This window comes from Lepidothrix coronata, unplaced genomic scaffold, assembly GCF_001604755.1.
Source record: "Lepidothrix coronata isolate B3197 unplaced genomic scaffold, Lepidothrix_coronata-1.0 Scaffold61, whole genome shotgun sequence".
In the NCBI taxonomy this organism is placed as follows: Eukaryota; Metazoa; Chordata; class Aves; order Passeriformes; family Pipridae; genus Lepidothrix; species Lepidothrix coronata.
The window spans coordinates 2739942-2760413 of NW_016690241.1; the positions used below are offsets into that span (position 1 = coordinate 2739942).

The 20472-nt window shown below is 43.0% G+C and overlaps 1 protein-coding gene across 2 annotated transcripts in view; it reads left to right on the top strand.

The window, feature by feature from the left end:
* Nucleotides 1-4108, top strand: part of TSNAX (translin associated factor X) — a 52055-nt gene extending 47947 nt beyond the window's left edge. For both annotated transcript variants that reach the window (XM_017817456.1, XM_017817455.1), the window contains exons 5-6: nucleotides 655-782; nucleotides 2310-4108. In XM_017817456.1, the coding sequence (XP_017672945.1) occupies nucleotides 655-782; nucleotides 2310-2684 (503 nt within the window). In that variant the 3' untranslated portion in view covers nucleotides 2685-4108. The remainder of the gene's footprint in view (nucleotides 1-654; nucleotides 783-2309) is intronic.
* The last annotated feature ends 16364 nt before the right edge of the window (nucleotides 4109-20472 follow it).

The following is a 20472-nucleotide window of genomic DNA, read 5'->3' on the forward strand; positions in this document are numbered from 1 at the left end:
CGAGCCTCTCATCCACCAGCACCCACACGTCCTTCTCGTCAAGACTGCTCTTCATCTCTTCATCCCACAGCCTTGATTGACATGGGGGGTTGTCCTCACCCAGGTGCAGCACCTTGCACTGGGTCTTGTTAAACCTCGTGAGATTCCCATGGGCCCACTTCTTGAGCTTGTCCAGCTCCCTCTGGGTGGCATCTCATCCCTCGGGTGTGTCAAGCACCCTGCTCAGCTTGGTGTCACCTGCAAATTGCAGAGGGTGCACTTGATCCCACTGTCTGTGTCATGGATGCAGATATTAAACAGTGTTGGTTCGAGTGTGAACCCCTGGGGTACACTATGGGGAGCTGCTGTTCAGTATGTTTCTGAGAGTACCAAGATTCTTTAAATTGAAATTACAGAAAGTTCTGAATGAAAAATGCAGTTGGAGTAAAAGCTTGAACATGTTTATCTGCTATGTGCTTGGTCTGACTTCCATACTTCAGAAGTGGTCTGTGTTAGATTATGCTTCAGTGTTATTTCTGGATTATGTTAGTTTTCACTTTTTGCTAATAACCTTCAAATAGTCTAATTTAAAAGACTTCTTAAAAAATAAATAATCATGAGGGTAGATCATTGCCGAAAGTTTGAATCATTAGCTTAATTCTGCTGGTTTTGCAGGACTTCAAGAATATGTTGAGGCAGTCTCATTTCAGTATTTTATCAAAACACGATCTTTGATTAGTGTTGAAGAGATCAACAAACAACTAATATTTACAGCAGAAGACAGAGAAGAAACAACAAACACGGTAAAAGTTTTTCTTTTCTCAAGTGACAAACATCTTTCTGGGATGGAAATGCAATGAGAAGGCTTAGTCACATTTTTGGCATCTGATTAAATAAGGCCAGTAAGTGGAATGGGATTCGATATACATGTGGGCTTTGACTCACTTGTTCAAAATGCTTTTTATTCTGATAAAGTTGTAAACTAAATCTGTGGGATACAAGTTTATAAATTTCACATCCTTTTTATTCAGAGCAAACTGAACTCTTTCTGGTAGGGCAAAAGATCCAGGACAGGGAAATACTAGCAAATAATGTAGAAGAGGGATTTTTACTGCCTGGGACAGCCTGTAAGACCTGCTGGTGTATAGTGATGTTGCAGAAGTTGGGAGAGATAAACAAAGCCAAGGCAGGATGAACTCCCTGAATGAAATCTTACTGCTGGTACTGAACTAGTCACAGGAGACACTCTATTCAGCTTCTGTTAAAATGTGCTGCTTAGCTTGGTCCTTTGTAGCTTTCCTGGAGTTGATTACTCCCAGAGGACAAGCTGGTGTCCCATCATACCTTAGCCCTAATACCCTATCTGTTGTTTATTGACTTGCCTGTACTCCTACCCTGCCCTAAATGGGTCATAGGACAAACTGCTGTCACCAACCACAGTAAACTGGGTGCAGTTTGATTGTTGGCAGGGGAAAACGGGTGATTTGGTAGCAATCTACAGAAGCGCACATGCAGTTGATGTGCAGTGTCCTATAATGCTGCTTTAGAAGAATTCCTGAGTCCATTTCTGTTGAAGAGTCTGCTGCAAAGCACTTCTCATTCCTTCTTTATTCTCTTGGTAAGATATTTGCAAAGAAACCAGATTTGTAGCTTAAATTAATTTGTTTTTACCAGAGGCATGCCCACTGTGGCACACTTAATTTTAACAAACTGTGAAGTTGTTAACCACAGCATCCACGCCTCTGACCAGATCTAAATTTGGGTAGATAGTGTGTTATGGAAACAAGTGAACAGAAAGAAACTTTCATTATCTCCCATGTTACCAATATTTTGGCAATAAAAAGTATTGGAAACTTGAATAAAGGAGCGAACTTGTAATTTTGTGATGAGTTCTCTTCATGAAGGTTTTTTTTTTTAGCTATTTTAATGAGTTCAGTTGATAGAAAACATCTGAAAATACTATAGCTATCAGCTTCTTTTTAAAAATATATTTTGAAATTCAAGATTTTATTACAAAATTATATGATTCTTTTTCATAATGCAGACTCTTTTTGATTGTTTTGGTAGCTTTGGACAGATCATTTAGGAAAAAAAATCTTATCAGGCTGAGATCTGTCAGATGAAAAAAAAGCCCAGTCGACTGCAAATAAATGTTGCTACGAAGATGTGATCATTGTGTTTGCAAATAGAGATGGTAGAAGTAGCTTATGTTAATTTTCCAGAATGTTTTTAATTTCCAGTTACGTTAGATAAGTTAGTGTGTATTTGAACCATTACAGACCACTTTTTCATAGTTCTCTGTACTGGACTTTGTTTTGTTCTGTCCCCAGACCTCCAATTCCCGTGACAAACAACCACATACCTGGAGCCTGAAGGTAACACCTGTCGATTACCTGCTGGGAGTGGCAGATCTGACTGGAGAGCTGATGCGTCTGTGCATCAGCAGTGTTGGGAACGGTGACATAGACACACCTTTTGAACTGAGCCAGTTCTTGCGGCAGATCTATGATGGTTTTACTTTCATTGGCAACACTGGACCTTACGAAGTATCTAAGAAGCTGTATACCTTGAAACAGAGTCTGGCAAAAGTAGAGAATGCCTGCTACACATTAAAAGTACGGGGATCTGAAATCCCAAAGCACATGCTGGCTGATGTGTTCTCCACCAAAACGGAATTGATTGATCAAGATGAGGGTCTTCCTTAAAATAAGGACAACTCAGAAGGGAAGAGGACTTAGAAAACGCTTTTTAGTTATGGTTTGTGGGGTTTTGACCCTTCTCAAAGCTTTTTAGGTAGAGACGTTTTTAGTTTAATCTGTGAGAAGACTGTTTGCAGTAGTAATTTGTAACCAAAAATACTTTTTATGATGTGCAAGAGAACAAATGTCTGACTTTGGCCTCTTGGTATGGAATTTCCTGTATTGCTCCATTGTATCTTCTTTCCAGAATGACCAAAATTTCCACTGCACTTCACTCCAGTGACTGTCAGTTGCGTGAGTCACATCAAACTGTTGTTGCTGTTGTTATTATAAGTTTTCAGCAAGCACAGCAGTGGAAAAAAATGGTTAGGTACTCTTATTTAGCATTATCCATAGGTTTCTGCTGACCCATTTTCTAAGTATTTGTGTTCTGTAGCCGTGTCATACCTAGAACAATGCACCTGTGTGTAAATTCATCCCTTGACTTTAAACTGAGGTGGTCTCAACAGTGCCATGTAACTTAAGTTTTCTCTGATTAGTGCTTTAAAGTATGAAACTGAGGCTAAGTCAACTTTTTGCCTATTGGTAATGAAGCTAATTGCACCAGATAAATACTACTATGCACTGGTTATTTTGGGGCTCTGTTTAAACTGAGCTCTGTTCGAGTTAACACTGGTACTTCACAATTTTGACATGAGCTAGAAGATCCACAAAAAAAAAAAAAGTGGAATGTATTGTTTTACATTTTTTGTAGTATAGTTTAATGCAGAATCTGACATATTTCTGTTTGTAGACAAAAGAAGTTGTCGTACAAATTGTGTAATTTGGTGTTACAAGCTGGTTTTGGCCAGAATGAATGCGATGCAGTGTTGGAAGTCTGTTCTCCATTGTTTGTGCTGCCCTGAGGACCTCCAGTGGGGTTGAACTGCTATAAGTGAAAAGCTTTAAATATATGTTAGCAGGAACTATATCATGTGCGTGTTCCTATGGAAAGGAAATTGCAAACAGAAGTAAGGCAGACATTCTGGCTTCCACATTTATCTTTGAGGTAGGTATGTCACTGTTGGCAAAAAATCAGGGCTTTATGCTGCTGTCTGAAGTTATGAAAGTCTGATAATGTACATTATGCTAAAGGAAAACAGATAAAACAACATGATCTTTAGACTCCAGGAAATAGGCCTCCCAACTGCAATTGAAAATACTGCATGGTTTTTATTTCCACTTCCATATGCTGTGATACTGCCAATATTTTTTCCCATGAGCATGTCCTGAATAGCTGGAATCATCTGATATATGATTAGGAAGGGGTAAATACATTTCTATCACATTTTTCCATTGTTTCCATGTAAAGCAGTATGTGATGGGTTGAACAAGGAGTGGCTTTTTTCCTGTTGCTTAATACTATTTTTTACAATAAATTCTGAAAAGTAGTCACTGCCTCTATGTTAGTCCTTTTGCCTGTCTGTCCAAGTGGTAAATTACAGTGTGAGTTTCCTGCTGTGCAGGACTTGACTTGGAAGTCTCACTCCACTTCTATATTCATACTTCAGTGGGTACTTTCTAATCCCGAATCTCTTTATTCTTTCTCCCTTAACTTTATTCTGTGAAGACTAAAAACTAGTTAGAATAGAAACTTCATGTGATCCTCTTGAATTAAAAAAAATCAAAGCAAAGGATTCAGATGACAAAACAAGTATATCCCTGGAAGAAACCTGCAACAGTACCCACATTTTTACATTTTTCCTTGTTTTTTCTCTGTTTCTTTTTCCCTCTGATGGGAGGAGAGGAAGGAAAGGAGAAGGATACTTGCTAATAGGAATAGGAATAGTTTTGGAGTGTCCCCTCCCCTGAAATGTATACATCTAGTTCAGTTGATGAAGCTAAGAGTATAGTTCTGTGTCTTTTGGCACAGCTAAATTTATTGCAAGTAATTGCTTGTTGAGTGTGTGTCAAGGGAAACCAGATATTATTAGAGGTATCATGGGATACTAAACAGAGGTCTGTCTCTTGTCTGTCCTAGCAGCTATCAGGTGGAATTAAAAAATCTTCATGGAAAGGGATGAGATGAATTCCAGCACATAGCTGTACTTGGCTTAGTGACATTCTGCCTCTAGCCATGGAACAAGCACACAGTGGCCACCACTTTAGTCAGCTCCTGCTTTTGTACAATCATTTTAAAACTACAGATGCCTAAAAAGAGTACATTTTTTCCCTAGCAATCCTTAAAAGTAGATGCTCTTTCAAAAAATACACACTGGTTCTAATGATTTTGAGATTTAAATTTTCAATAGGGCAAGAGGAATCTTTTTAATGACAGACATGATTTCTAAACTTCAGGCTGCCTGCCCATAATCAAAAGCTGTGAATAATTTCTAATAGGGAGCAAAGTGTATGTGCAGTGTGTTAAAACACCAGCACAGATGGGAAGTAGCTAATGGCCTGCAAACCTCCTTCTCAAGGAAATATTTTCCCCCAAAAACAATTGCAGTATAGCTATTTGAAAAGTGACAGACATTTATCAGCAAAACAAGCTGCTAAACAAGCAATGGCAGTTTTCCCATTTCTTATCCCATTACTCTATGGAGCTATTGATACGTTTGGTCTACAGCCAGAACAGGACTACGTCATAGCAGATGTTTCACGAGGGCAGCTCTGCGTGCTAAAAATCATCTGCCTTTCTGGAATCTCCTTTCTCAGAAATGATTTTTCTTTATGGGTTCGCTTTTTTTTCCCCTGACTGTTAAGTTGCAGTGAGGAAAATAAACCCACCCGCATTTAGCTTTCCAGAACTGCCAGAGAAGTTATGCAAGAGAAATTTCCTGTTGACAAGACATGTATGTCTGCCTACTTAAAGTCCTGCTTACTTGGATTTTCAGTGAGTTTACTGAAAATCAAAATTAAAAAAAAAAAAAGCAAAAGAAAAAAGAAAAAGGATCTTTTATAATATTTAGCATATTAGGTGCCTTATGGAATCCAGACCAGATTCTGGCACTGCCCTCAAAGAGTTTGCGGTTTAAGAGTAGGGAAAAGAGTAGCCAAGACAAACAAAAGGAAGATGGTAAAAGGTGGGGGAGATAAAGTCACAGGATTTTTACGAGAAGATGATGTGTAGTAGTAGGCTGGTTTACCACTTCCCATTTTGAAAAAGAAACTTGTCAAAACTTCAGAAAGTCTGGAGTGTGACAGTAAAGGGTTAGTTGGAAAGGGCGAAGGCCAGTGGAGAGGCAAAATGGAAGGAAGTGAGGTAGAGACAAAGAGGGGAAGAGTGGCAAGGAGTGGGACAGCATGGAGGAAGAGCAGGCTGAGCCACAGGACAGCGGGTGCACATGCAATTAGGGTGGGACTGGGGAGGACGTGGGACAGGAAGACAGCCCTGCAAGAAGTTGGAACAACACTTTGAAACCAGGTGACTCAGCTATAAAAGAGACTTGGAGTTGACCGTAGGAACTGAATTTAAAATTACCACAAGGTCCCCAAAGCATTGATCTAGCCTTGGGCCATAAATAAGGGGAACTTGATTTCCTGAGCAGCTGAGAACCTGCAGGTCCTGGACTGAGCAGGTTTTGCAGGCTTCCAGTCATGCTGTCACAAATCAACAAGCTCTCAGTTCCCATACGATCCTACTTCCCATCCACATTCCCTTCACTCACATATTGGTAGCCACAAACCTTGATGTGTGAATTACTATCATCCACAGTTGTTAGAAACATGGTTAGATACAGTTTTTAACATAAAGGAATGCTTACGGTGACCACAGGTGACCACAGTTTTCCCCTCGTGTGCTGTTTACGGGTCCATTTCGCTGTCATTGCTGCTTCAACCCCCTCTCTGTTTCTTCCCTTTCTTTACTTATCCTTTCTTAGGCTGTACTGTTCTTTTGAGCCATTGCCCATGTCCATCCCATGGTTCAGTCTTTTCCGTGTTTAGCTGGAATCCTGGGGTAAAACATTTCCGTGCAGGAAGAGGAATCGGCCGATTTCTTAGGTAGATTTGTCTACTTGCACCTTCAAATTTGGAAATTTATGCTCTGAGGGGAGAGGTCTGGTATTCCTGCATTTGGATAAGGCCTGGTGCGTATGTCCTACAGAAGCCATGGTGCCGTGTGTCATGGATGGGTGGGCAGACTCATGTTGCTTTTGCAGGTGAGCAAACCTTAGTTATTCTGAGGTTTGCAATCATCATGAGCCAAGGAAAATTACCTACAAACATGAAAGAAGTTTCTTCTCCAATTCTGAGGAAGGTTGTCTTTGAAGAGTTTGATTTCCCACCAACTCTACCTCTTTTTACCTCACCCATCATCCCTTTGAAAGGCCTATTTGCAGAATGTAGAAGAAGAGACTTGCTGATGACTTCTTCTGGAGCCAGTCTGTGCCTCCCTGAACACTGGCCAAAAGTGATGTGATAATTTCTTTCTCAACTCCTCCCACAGGCTGGACAGGCTGGCTCTGGTGTCCCTTTAGCCACCCGGGGGGGCTGAACTCTGAGCCTCCGCTATTGGATTTTGCAGACCAGTGACATGTGGCTTCATTCTCTTTTTGTTTTTTTTTTTTTTTCTTTTCCCTACTGGTGTTTTCATGTCATGCAGATGTTCATTCCTCCCAAAGAAAGGCGCTGCTGTGTGTGCTCTGCTCCTCCACTGCCACAACACAGGTCACATGACTTCTTGAGCTCATCATAAACTGTTTCTTGGCTGTTGGTGCAGTGCAGGTTTTGTGGGACATCATCTAGGTTTGGGTACTTCTCCTGCAGCCCTAAGCTTTCCTGCAGGCTTGCAAGTCCCTTTTAATGTGGAAGGGTCCTACCAGTTCCATTTAATTCTTCCTCAAGGTCCTCTCCTCAGATGGCCCCAACAAGAGAAGCTGAAAAAACTGATCTGGAAATAGTGCTGATTTTTGTTAAAATGAGCTTTTTTATGCTTGGGGCAGGAACCAGAGGGGCAAAGGATGTGCTTGAACAGTCCATCCTGGGAGTTCAGATGTCACAGAAACATTGTTAAGTGCCAGGAGTCTCGTTTTAGGAGGAAACAAGGGTTGTTTCTCTCCTTGCAGCAAGTACTGTTGGAAGGTATGTTTTGCTTTGCACCCCACACCTAGAAGGAAAGGTGACAGGCAGCAGATGCCAGGGCTGCAAGGGAAGATGAGTAAGTTGTGTCAGGCCGTACAGCAAATCAGTCAGGAGCCTGGAACTCGATGCGGCTCTTTAACCTCCAGCCCAGCTCTCACGGCTGTGAGCCTCAGCTCCTTCTGCTCCCAGAGTCAGCCAAGGCCGGAAGCTACACCACCAAAATGCTGAGGTCACTCACATGTGCAGGTCTGTGACCTGCCACATGTGTGCATTTACATGTGCCCATGAACAGGAGATGGTGGCAGAAACACAGACGCAGAACCTCCTGGTGGCCTTCATAAAGTTCTGATGCCTGCTATTTTATATTTATGAATTATTTTATTTATATTTTATGTATCTTTGCTGACAGGGCACAAAGAAGAGGGCAAGGTGTGGGCAGGACATATGCTGACACCCGTTTCCTTTGCCTCCTTCCCAAGCGTTTTTTCTAGCCTTTTCAGCTAAGCCTCTGCCTGTGGTGGCATATGGTTGATGGGCTGCTGGAGAAATGCTGCTTTACAGGAGCAAAGCGATACTTAGTAAATAATGTAGATCCTTATTTCTTAATTTGAGTTACCTGTGGTGAGCTACCAACCCACAACTACACTGAGGTTCCTAAATCACTTGGGCTCATTTGAGATCCTTACCTCACTACAAAAAATTTTATCATCTCTTAAATGGGGCAGGGCTTACCTGGGTCCTACTTTAAAAATATGCTCTATGGGGAAAGGAAAGCCATGGGCATTTGTGGCAAGAGGCCTGAGGTTGTGACTAAATGGTAATGCCTGTTGTAAAGAACATAAAAGGTTTCAACCCAACCTTAACAGGGCATGTGCTCTTCTGAGACTGATCAGGAAACATAGGGACACTATAAACTTCCAATTTATTTGAGATATATGCTATAACTTCTCTGGACCTGCCTTCTTACTGAAAGGGTGTTTGTTCATTATTAGAGAATGTATAATATTTCTGCCACCTAGTGTCCAGCTTGTGGAATGCTCAAGCTTTTGGTTTTGAGTTGCAAGTTATTTGTTGTTTTCTCTTTAAGTTCTTCTAAACACGATTAGTGGTGTGGTATAAACTTCACTTATAGACTTAGGTAGGCCTCTGATAGTAATAATTTATACTTGGCATGTTCTACTACTTGGAAATCTGGGGAACACCAGGGAATAGCATATGTTTATTTTATATCTCATCATATTTGTATATGGTGTTTTGAAGACAAATAAATAAAAAGCCATGAGAAACTTTGACTAGACATGTTTTTTCAGATTTGTGAATTATACAAATGCTTTTATTTGAACTAGTATTTTCAGTTAGTATTCCAGTGCTAATAAGTAGACCAGAGTCCTAAATTCCTGAATTTATATTCTAATCATGCTACCTATACAAAAAAAAAAAAAAAAGGCAAGCCTTTTTTTAGCTGTTAAACTCCTGGTATAAAGTAAAATGCTTCTGCATGTGTGAATTGTGCCTGCATGCTTCCCTGCTCTGACTGCAGTTGTCACAGCAAACCCTCAGCTAAGAAAGCACAAGAGGCTTCAAACCCACTGTGTGTCTGTAGGATAAAAGAAGTGGCTGTGCCATGCTCTCTGAACAGAGAGGGGCTGTGGTTGGTGTTTAAACCCTAGGACGTTGTCCAGTTAATGCTAAAGGTGTGCTGGTGCCTTCTGTTGTCCTGGTCCCTCGTCTCTCTCTTGCCCCATGCTGTCCAGGAGAGACCTGGCATGCACCACAGCACAGGGATGATGAAACTTTGCAGTAGGCTTTTTAAGGGCATGACACAACCACAGTTATCTCTTGGATTGTCCCAGTGGAAAGGCACCAAAAACAATCACTTGCAAAATTGCATCAATAGACTTAAAAATGGTGGCCCTGTCTCTATGGAGATTGTTCTTTATTCTTCTAAAGGTCATTCAAGAATAATGTAAAGTCCTTCTTCTACAGGCTACCTTTCACAGGATACCCACTTTGGGACTGAAAGCCATAGAAGAGCATAGATCCCCTGTTCTTACACCCAGAGTTCCTGCCTATGCTGTACCCAGCTCCAGGGTGGTGGACTGGCACACTGGAAATGATCAGGTGAGGCTGGTGTGTCTGGATGCGTGGCTGCAGAAACCTGCTTTTACCCAGGCAGTCTGCAATACAAAATTAGCCCTGTTTTATGTTACATTGTCACAGTCGTATCTGAGCATCTTTGGCTTTCTGTAGCTTAGCTGGGGGCCAGATACCTCATTAATGTAAACTGCCTTCTGGATTACAGCCACGGGAGGAAGGAGATGCTGGTTTGTTTTAGAGCAGTTCCTTTGCCTCTGGAAGATCACAGGTTTCAGAGGGATTTCCGTCTTTTTCTGCCGCAGCTTAACAAAGACTGAGATTTCATATGAACCTCTGAATGTACAGGACCCAACATGCACTGTGTATAAAGGTAGGAGACACTTTGAGTCCTCTCAGTCTTTATGATAAACTCAAGTGAGATTCCAGCTGGTGTCTTCAGTAAAACCATTTTGATGTCCCTGGCTCTGATGGGGAAATTAGTGGCATCTCTAACCTGCTGAAACTCAGCAACTACATCCCTCAGGTCAAAGCTCAAAGCTCCCCCTGAGGTCATCAGGAATTCTGAAAGCTGAACTTGATGCTCCTTCTGGGCAGCAGGAAAAGACAGAGATAGGTCTCTACAAAGCTCTCTCTAAACCTTGGCAGCCCTTCCCTGGCCTGCCTGTGGCCCTGCTTCTCTTCTGATGCTGATTTCCTTTGATTTGGGAGTCACATTTTGCAATAGGGTGTTACCATGGGGGTTTGCTGATGCAACACCCGAAAATGGAATAATTGGTATATGAGTACATGCTTGTATTTTTGCCTTATTTCCTGTGCACTTCCCTCTCCGCCACCCTGTGCACACACATGGAGCATGCACATAAAGATGTGAAAAATGAAGTGACCTGTAAGGTTTGTTTGATTTTGTGAGTTTGCTTATGGTGAGACATCCACTGTAGTAAAGACAACAATTGACTAAAATAAATGCAGAAGAGCAATACAGACCTGCAGAGCGACAGGATGAGGAAATAGACTGAATGCAGGTGGATGTGAAGCGCTAACACATAGGGAAAAATAATCCCTGTGTACCCCTTCAAAATACTGGGATTTTTTCCAAGAAAATATCAACTCAATGCTTGTCAAGAAGCAAAAAAGCCAATCATAAGTTAGGAATTATGAGGACTAGGAATAAAGACAAGAATATGCTGTAATGTCATGGTATGAATCCCTGGGTCACCTGCTTTTGAGTGTGACTCTGTTCCCCTATCTCAGAAAGGATATAGCAGAACTGGAAAAGGGCAGAACTGAGAAGGGCAGAAAGGATGACTAAAGGTAGGGAATAGTTTCTCTATGAAAGGAAACTGTGGAAGTCCAGTGGATTGGATAGGGAGGGTTTAATAGAGGTCTACAGAGTTACGTGTGCCATAAAGAATATGGATATGGAGCAACCATTTACCATCTCTGTCAAGTGAAGAATTAGACACCAACAACTGTGGCTGGCCATAGCCTGGCTCAGAGCAGGAGCAGGAGCTAGTGCCTTGCACAGTGGATGGAGACCTGGGGAGCCCCTCACCCATGGATGCTGTGTGGGTAAAGTGGCTCAAGGGGGGCCTGGGCAAGCCCTTGGAGAGTGTGAGAGCCATTGCAGGTTACTGACTCAACTAACTAAACTGAGCTGAGGAAATTCCTGAGCCCACTTTGGGCCCAGGCTCCTTCCAGGTGAATGCTGTGTTTGGCTGGAGGGTGGCCCTGCTGGGAGCTTTGCCCCCCTGCTCACCATGGGCGAGAACTGGGCAGCCCCTGCGGGGGCTGAGCACAGCCACAGCAACCAGGACCTTGCACATCAGGGGGAACAGCCTGTGCTCTGGGCCAGCTGCTGCTGGTATTTTCCTCTTTGCTTACCAGGAGAAGGATGCAGGAGGTCTCCTGAGAAGAGACCTGGTTTCCTGGCCAGGCAGCTGTAAACATGGGGAGGGAGGATATTGGTATAAAGGGCTGTGTCTGTACTTGGGCTCTCATGCATTACAGCAGAGGAGAATCGAGTTTAAACAAGGTTTCCAAGGTCATTGAAGCTGAACGCTTTCTGGTGGAGCCAGCCGTGTCTTACACCTTTCACCTCAAGCTCCCCCAGCAAAATGGTTGGGTTTGTCACACAGGGCTCAGGGCTGGGAAGAGGACAGGGTGAGGGCGGCTCAGCTCCTAAACGAGCAGGGCACGTGGAAGCGGTGGAGAAGCTGTGGGAATCCGGACCGTGCATGTAGCAACATGCAGGAGAGATCACTTGAGATCACAAAGCTGCCACTGGATGTGCTTCAGGCACAGCTTTACAGTGCAAAAAGGACCACTGCAGCATCTCCCTGGCGTGACCTGAGCTCCTGCCTTGCCACAAAACTCACACCGCCTGAGCTAACGCAGGTTTTGATGTCAATGTCCTTAAATTGTTTGTCTCTGTTTGCAACAGGCTTGTATTGATTTAGGTTAATTTGGTTACCCAAAAAAGGGTTGTGCTGATTGCTCTAAATGGATTAAATAGTGATTTTAGTTAAACTGATGGCAGGCTTGTGTGTAGACAGGGCCTGGAGCTTTGTAAGCTAATGACTTGGAAGTAATGCAATTTTTTTTAGGCATCTGAGACCAAGCTGTTGTTTTAAACATAAGACCATAAATGTTACTATTCTAGTAAATGGTGATAGTTTTCTGTTAACTTGTGCTCCTTCTGAATCCTGGCAGATCTCTTTGCTAACTCTCACTTTTCTGACAATAATTTCACAAGTACGTTTACTCCAAATGGATTTTGGATTAAATCCAAGTTCAAAACATGGAAAATTTCCAATTTTTTGCAAGATTTTCCAATTTTTGTTCACCTTCCCAGCCTGCTAATTTTTCCACTGTTTTGGTAATGGAAAAAATGTTTGTCTTCATTTTTTGATAAAAATTCAGATAGAAGAAAAATGCAAAGAAACCCAGCTGCTCCCAAGAGCAGGGACCTCTCTTCACAAGTGAGCCTTGAGAGGAGGACAGGTCCACAACCAGCCACCGTTTAATTTTTTCACTCAGAAAAAAACAAGGGTGAGATAGTCATAGAATCATGGAGTGGTTTGTGTTGGAAGGTGCTTTAGCTCTTGGGCATTACAATTTTTGTGTCCAGATCATCTCAATGGGAAAAAATCACTATGTCTGCATAAAATCTTTCCTGCCTGACTCTGATCCCTCCAGTTGAGCTTCTGCCAAGCGAATCTGTCTTCACGGGTCTTTTCTCCACCAAACTGCAAATCCCATTTTGATTCATCTGCTTTCTCTGTTGATATTTTTATCTCAGATTGGGACTGAAATTTGAAAAGAACGTGACTCCAGACAAAAGACTCACTGAGCCTTGGTTAGCGCTGATTTGCAAGGATGCCTACTGAAACACTGAATAAGCCTTAGCTCTGAAAACAACAGTCCAGCAGGTAGGCTGTGATCCTTTTCTGTCTGAGGCAGGTATATAGAACCAGAAAGTTGGTGGTAAGAATGAGAGGAGATGTCACGCCTCAAAGGACAGAGAGAACAGGAGGAAGGAAAAGCTCGGGGTTACCAGCTGGACAGCAGTTGGAGACCAAGAATCTGAAATTACCTAGAGAAATGAGTACACGGTAACCTAGCATGTGCTAAAAAAAAATTTTGGCAGACATTTATATACCACTAGTGCAGGTTGGATCTCAGACCATTTTCTGCATTCCTGGATTCCAGAAATTGAATGCCAATAACTTAGAGCACACGTAGAGGTGGAGCTGTGGGAGAAGGACATGACACAATTCAGATAAATCAGGGGCTAGAGTATTTATGGAGAAGCTGAGTTACCCAGAAGGAGTAACAAACTGATTGTCCAAGATGTAGGCCAAAGAGATCAAGGGAATCAGCACGGTAAAAGCAAGTGGGCTGTGTGTGACTCAACCACAGCAGCTTGCTGGGGGTGGTGGGTCAGGAAGGAATAGGGAAGGGTGGAAGTGCAGCCACAAGGCAGTCCCACAGCTGTAAAATTGCAGTCTGCTTGTAACCCTGTGGCAATTAGCACTGTGGAATCCATCTTCATCTTCAGTGACCACCTTGCCAGAATGACGATTCACCCCTTTTTCTAACCTGCAGCATGTCCGCAGATGTTTGTGCAACCCCTGGGCCTGCAAGTGCATTCATCCCTCTCACACACATCCTCAGTGCCCATGACCAGGGTATAACAGTGTCACAGGAGCACTGATGAGTTGTCTTTTTGTCACACTCCACTACACACTTAGGATGCGGATACAGACTGTGGCAAAGCAGGGCCCTGGATTCACATTCCTCCTGGACCCCCATTCATTCCCATTCATCACCCAAAATGATGATGGTGATCCAGCCCTGATAAAGTAAACCTCCACCAGAACCAGGAGCTTTCCCTTATCTTGTATGTGGCTCTACAGCCCCATTGAGCAAGGCTCAGTGGCTGATCATTGAGACATCTAAGTCTGGAGGCTTGGGGATAGACATATTTGTCAAAAAAAAATTACAGGATCATCTTCTTCCCTTGAATGCCTGAAATGTAGGTGAACAAATCTTAATCAAACTGACCAAAACATTTGCACAGAGTGGATGGGACAGCTAGACTGGGAATAAGGCCATTTATCCCCTCCTCCCATTTGCCATCTGCTGGTGTCTGAGAGCTCCAGAAGACAGCTTCAAAGCTATTCCAGGCTCACAGCAGTAAAAGCTGCCCATGAGAGATGGATGCCCAGCCCTGGAACACAGCCCTCCCTGGTCTATGAATCGTAAAATAAACTCTCAGATCAGAACGTCTGGCTTTGCTACAAAAGACTACAAAGATCACAATTAGTAAAAGAATATCCTACAAAATCCTTCTTCATACTTCCCTGAGCCTCTTCTATGAAACAATTAGTGGATGCTCTTGTTTTGAACTCTGTGACTCACTCCTGTAATTCAGTTGTGGCCTGTGATCACTCAGTCGTTTAATGCGTCGCGGGGAAACAGGCAATTGTGAGAATTTCCTCTCTCCTTCCCTCGGCCTCTCGTGGCAGCTCTGCAGCACATTAGACTGCAGTGCCATGCAGCCACAGCCTGGATGCTTGCATCCCAGATGAGCAGGCTCACTCTTCAGGAATGCTTCTGCAGGGTATCAAGCAGTGATCAGGAAGGTTTCTCAAAGAAAAAACGCGTCTCACTACGTTTTGCAGTACTTAATAATCCAGCTGCAAGGAGTCCTTTTCCAGTCCTTTTACCAATGGTTTAAATAGTTAAGCTGTGGCTTGGTTCTACCAGAGTTTTATTTCTAATTTGGTATCTTCACAGTGAGTACATGTGTGTGCATTTTGTAAAAACTCCATAAAAGATAATAGACACTATTAAAGTAATTACACTGGCTAATGTCTCCCACATTCTTTTCTATTAACTGTATTTAACTTTGCCAGTCACAGTATATTTACTGTTATGAACTAGTAAGTGACCTTTAATCACTGGATTTGTATAACATACCTATTTGTGTAACTTTCCAAGTACATGGTAAGTATGAAAGACATTTAACAATTAAACCAAAAGTGTTTGCAGAGATTCCCAGCGCAAGCTGAATATGTCTGGAGGCTTCTCTGTGCTTACCTTGCCTTGATCATGCTGTGATAATTTTGGCAGCAGAGCAAGGAAAAAGCCCTGAATAATTTGCCAACTATTTCACGTCTAAAAGAGAATTGAAAACAGAAAACTGAAAAATTCCTCCAGCTGGTACCAGAAGTCCTGCCCTGTGTCTGCTGAACAGTGCTGTACGTTTGCCATGAGGAAAAGACAATTTCATTCTCTGGCTGCTGATGACCAAGTGCTAAATTTCTGCTGTTACCAGGAATGGCAGAAGGGGCCATTGCAGGAGTGGCCCTGGCAGAGCAAACTGCTTCATGCCAGGCTCCCTTCAGGCCCCCGGGGGTGGCTGAGCCAGTGACTCCAGTAGCTGCAGGCAGCTGCTGGTCCTCTGCCAGAGCACGGGGATGAGGGCTTCTCCACGTGATGCTCTGGTTTCTCACTTGTCCTCTGCTTGATCTGTCAGACACTTTTTTCCCCCTTAGTCCCTTCATTATTTCCCGTTTCCCAGTTGCTTTCCCTCCTACCACTCATGTTCATTCCTTTCCATTTCTTCCCCTTGTCCTCTTTTAGCTTCCCTATTTCTCTTGCTTTTCCCTCTTACTTTCTGCCAAACTATATGCACCACTTTCTCTCTTTCTGGTTGTTTTCCCAAGGGCTGAATCACAGCAGTTCTGTTTGCGTGGCCATTTATGTAGCCCAGAGTTGTCTCCCACAGTTTGGGGCTCTTCACACTTTGGGTGATCTTCCTTGGTTCCCTCTGCAGTCAATTGGGAGAGATGAGAGCCTCCAGAAGGTGAGTCAATTTTTAAGGCTGTTGTAAGACCTTGTGAAAACTGATCTCCTGCCATGATCTGCCAGTAAGACAGACAAATATCCTAACTTATGAGCTTTAAATTGGGGACCTAAAGTTATTTAGTACAAATCCCGCTTTTGCAGTGTTTTGGCATCCGATGGATGGGGAGCAGAGATCAGAGTATCTTCCCTCAAACCAACACTGCCCTCCCGGGTGCCAGACTTCTGCCCACACCCTGGCAGTCAGCACAAGTTGCACCTGAGCACAGCAGCTGACAGAGCCTTGCAACAACCTTCCCCTGGCCCAAAGTCCTATCTGCTACAGACAAAGCATTTGGTCTGACTTCAAAAAGCCAAGCAAGCATTTTTGCTCCTGTTCCTTTTTTCACTCTAAAATAAGTATTGCACAAGGAGTAAGGGAATGAAAGTGAAAAGGGAAACAAAACTTTCAGTCTCACTCAGCCATTTAAAAGCAGGCATGCACATAGTTTCCACGGCTTTTATTTCACCGGGAGAAGGTTTCCCAGGGGCTAACTTCAACATTTTGAATGGACCCACGTTTAGCTGTTTCCGTAGCAAATCATACAGCAGCCATGAACTGCAAGTGTAGCCTTATCTCCATCCAGACACTTGTTCCCATAGAGATTTTTTCAGTTCTCGGTGATCAGACCAAGAAAATGTAGGTCACATTAAAACAACCCTCCCAGAGTTTCTTCGTAAGCACACCCTATTGCATACTGAGTTTGCTGACAAGCTGTTACATGATAAAGGTCTGTTTTCTCTGTAGAAATCTGGTCCTATGATCTGCCTCTGAGGTTCTGTCCCTGGTTTTCCTAGGATTTCACCTCCAGTGCAATCACAGCTTGCTGATCCAGGAATGCAAAAAACTGTGGAAGCCATTTGCTCCCTCTGCTTCCCTGTCCATCTCTGCCCTGCATTCCCTTTCAAACACTGGTGGGCAGAGGAGGGATGACTGCTCTCCTCATGTACATCCCTTGTCCCAGGCAGGCTCGGCAGGACACTTTTTCCCACACTTAACCTTTCCCCACAGATCACTGGTGGAGGGAAAACGGGGGTTTATGTCCACCTGCTCTTTGGCCCAGATAGCTCTTGGGAGTATTTTTGATTAATTTTATTACTGAGTGCAGGCCATGATGTAACAGACAATGCCTTGGCCCTGTGTCTGACCAAGGTGGCTGCTGTGGCAATTGCTCCTACAGCTCACTCTTTGCCCCTCAGCTGCTTTTGTGTGTGTGGCTGACCTGGTGGCTTTGATAATCGAATTTTTATTAGCCTGTTAAGTAAAATGCTGGCATTGAGCCACTGGCAAGTTGTAAAGCTGGCCGAATAATTGGAATGATAACTCACTCATATTGAATGTGGTCCACTTAGAGGTGGTGAGTATTTCCTGAATGGAAATGAATCTCTTCTAAGGATTTGGTTTAGATTACTTCACTGCATGGTTTACTTCAGCCCTGTAATTTTATCACTGATACATAACGTAGGTTCATAAATAGAGCAATAGAGCCTTGGCTGTGCTTGGAGATAGTACTGAGCACTAATGTAAATTATAAATGTAGAGTTAGAAAATGTAACAAGCCCAGCTGGCAAACTTCCATGTATTATCTCACAATAATTGTTTCCAGCCAGCAGAGATTTTTTGTACAGCATAAGACAGGTTATTTATATTATATATTTAGCCTAAAACTGTAATAACATCCTCTGGCAAAGGTATTATCTGATGGTGTCTGAAATGGAACCAGCTTTCCTCTTTCCAGGCATTAATAAATGAAAAATTTTGTGTCATCTCATGGCATTTCCTGAATTGGAGAATAAAATTAGGAGGATTTTTAATTCATATAGTTTACTTCTTAAAAAGTAAATCTATTTTTGACAACCTGGTTTCCTAGAATTGTCACATGTGGTTTGTATCACCAACCAGAGAAATATTTCCTTTGCCATTCTAATCAAGCAGAAACAACAGTACCACTAGCAGGACTGGCTCCTGACTTAGCATAGTCAGGAAAATACCTGTGAACAGGCAAGGTGTGTGAAGGTCACGGAAGAGAGTATGTTTTTTCCTGTTTCCTTAGAAATGCCTGGATGCCTGTTATGTTGCCCATCTGCACATTCTCAGGCAAACCCTACAGTAGTGAGGATATGAAGCCAATGATTAGGAAGACTAATAAGGGTATGTTTAGAAATCTTAGGGAGAGACGAATCTTAGTGTTGGGCCATGCTGGCTACTGAATGTAGCGTTCCATCTGCTGGTGAGGGCAAAGAATGAGTGTTGTGGTTTAACCCCAGCTGGCAACTAAGTCCCACACACCTGCTTGCTCACTCTCCCCTGGTGGGATGGGGAGAGAATCAGAAGAGAAGTGAGAAAACTTGTGACTTGAGATAAAGGCTGTTTAACAGGTGAAGCAAAAGCTGTGCACTCAAGCAAAGCAAACCAAGGACTTCACTGCTCTCCATGTGCAGGCAGGTGTTCAGCCATCCCCAGGACAGCAGGGCTCTATCACCCATAACAGTGACCAGGGAAGACAAACGCCATCACTCCAAATGTTCCCCCCTTCCTTCTTCTCCCCACCCAGTTTTATATGCTGAGCATGATGCCATATGGTATGGGATATCCCTTTGGTCAGTTGGGGGCAGTTGTCTTGACTGTGTCCCCTTCCAACTCTGTGTGCACCCCCAGCCTATTCACTGGTGGGGTGGTGTGAGAAGCCTTGACTCTGTATAAGCACTGCTCAGCAATAACTAAAACATCCCTGTGTTATCAACACCACAATTTTGTGTGTTTCCAGCACAAATCCAAAGCAGAGCCCCACACCAGCTACCATGAAGAAAATTAACTTTATCCCAGCCAAAACCAGCACAAACAGAAAGCAGGAGGATGGTACTCAGGATTTCTGAAGATATCTCAGGTGTTTTCCAGTCCATTGGGTAACTTGGGAAGATGTCATGAATATTAAGAAATCGATTGGTCTGAGTTGCCAGCTCCCTCCCCAGTCTCAGGTCTTGGCCAAAGAATTCTCTGCCAGTGTTTGGGTTAGGTGACAATTGGGTTCTGGCACAACCCCAGAAGGTCAGGCTGTGCTACTGACAGACTCCTTCTCAGTAAGGATTAAGTTCCTCAGGGAACTCTAGGCAGGTCAGCTTAACTTCTGCCCTGGGAAAAGTCACTAAAAATAATGTAATTGCTTGTAAAGAACCAATCAGTTGTAAACTGAAGATGCTGATGTAGTAAGTGTGGAAGACACTAATGAAAACAAGCCTTGTCAGACCTGACGCTTGGTATTTATTGTTGATGAGAGTTCAAGGTTGATGAATATGGGCCATCATAAATGCGAAAGTTTTCTGTCAGTTATTTGAGCAAGTATCACACAAAAGCCTGATTTTTTTTAAAAAAAGAATAGGTGGAACTGTGTAACATCAAAATATTCAATGGTTCGAGACCTGGTGGATTGAAAAGATACAGCTGTCCAAGAAGAACTGTTAAGGGATGGGAAATACTGTAGTGAAGTCTGCACAGAGCAGTATAAGACTTATTGCTGTTCAAGATCTGAGAGTGAGCATAACATTTCTGCTAAGAAATTGGATGGTGTGAACGCTGGCTGTGTAGGAATAATGACAAAAAGATGAGTCAACTAGAGCGGCCGGGACTGCTCAGTAGAGAGCCCATCCAGCCAAGTGATGTCTTAGTGCAGTCCCACAGTATATTGCTAAATTAACTATCTAAAAAGGGGGGAATAGAGGCTGTACTTACAGGAGGTGAGTTTCAGGGAGTAACTAGTGACTGAAATACTTTGGAAAGGTCAGAACAGAGAAGCAACTCAGTAGTAGATCCCAGTGTGATGGGAAAAAAGGTGTAGACCATCTTTGGATATAGGATTGGTGAGAAGTGGGAAGTGATCAAAAGCCCCACATGAAACCTTTGCTGCAATACACATCCCACTGGAGTGTTCCCACTCAAAAAGAACACTGAAGGATTTTCTGCTGGCACATCAAAGAATCACTGAAATAATTCAAGAACTGGAAAAAAAGAGGCCTTTCATCAGCTGTGGTAGAGTTCACCTTATTTTGTTTATTCAAAGGAAGAAGATATCAGTGTTCATCACCCAGGGTGTAAACACTTACATTAGGGTAAAACCCCAGGGTGGGATTCAATCACCTGAACACACTTGCAGCATGTTAGATGACAGATGTGTGACTCCTTTTGGGCAGGGGGAAAGCTGACATAAACTCTCTAAGCCCTGCTCAG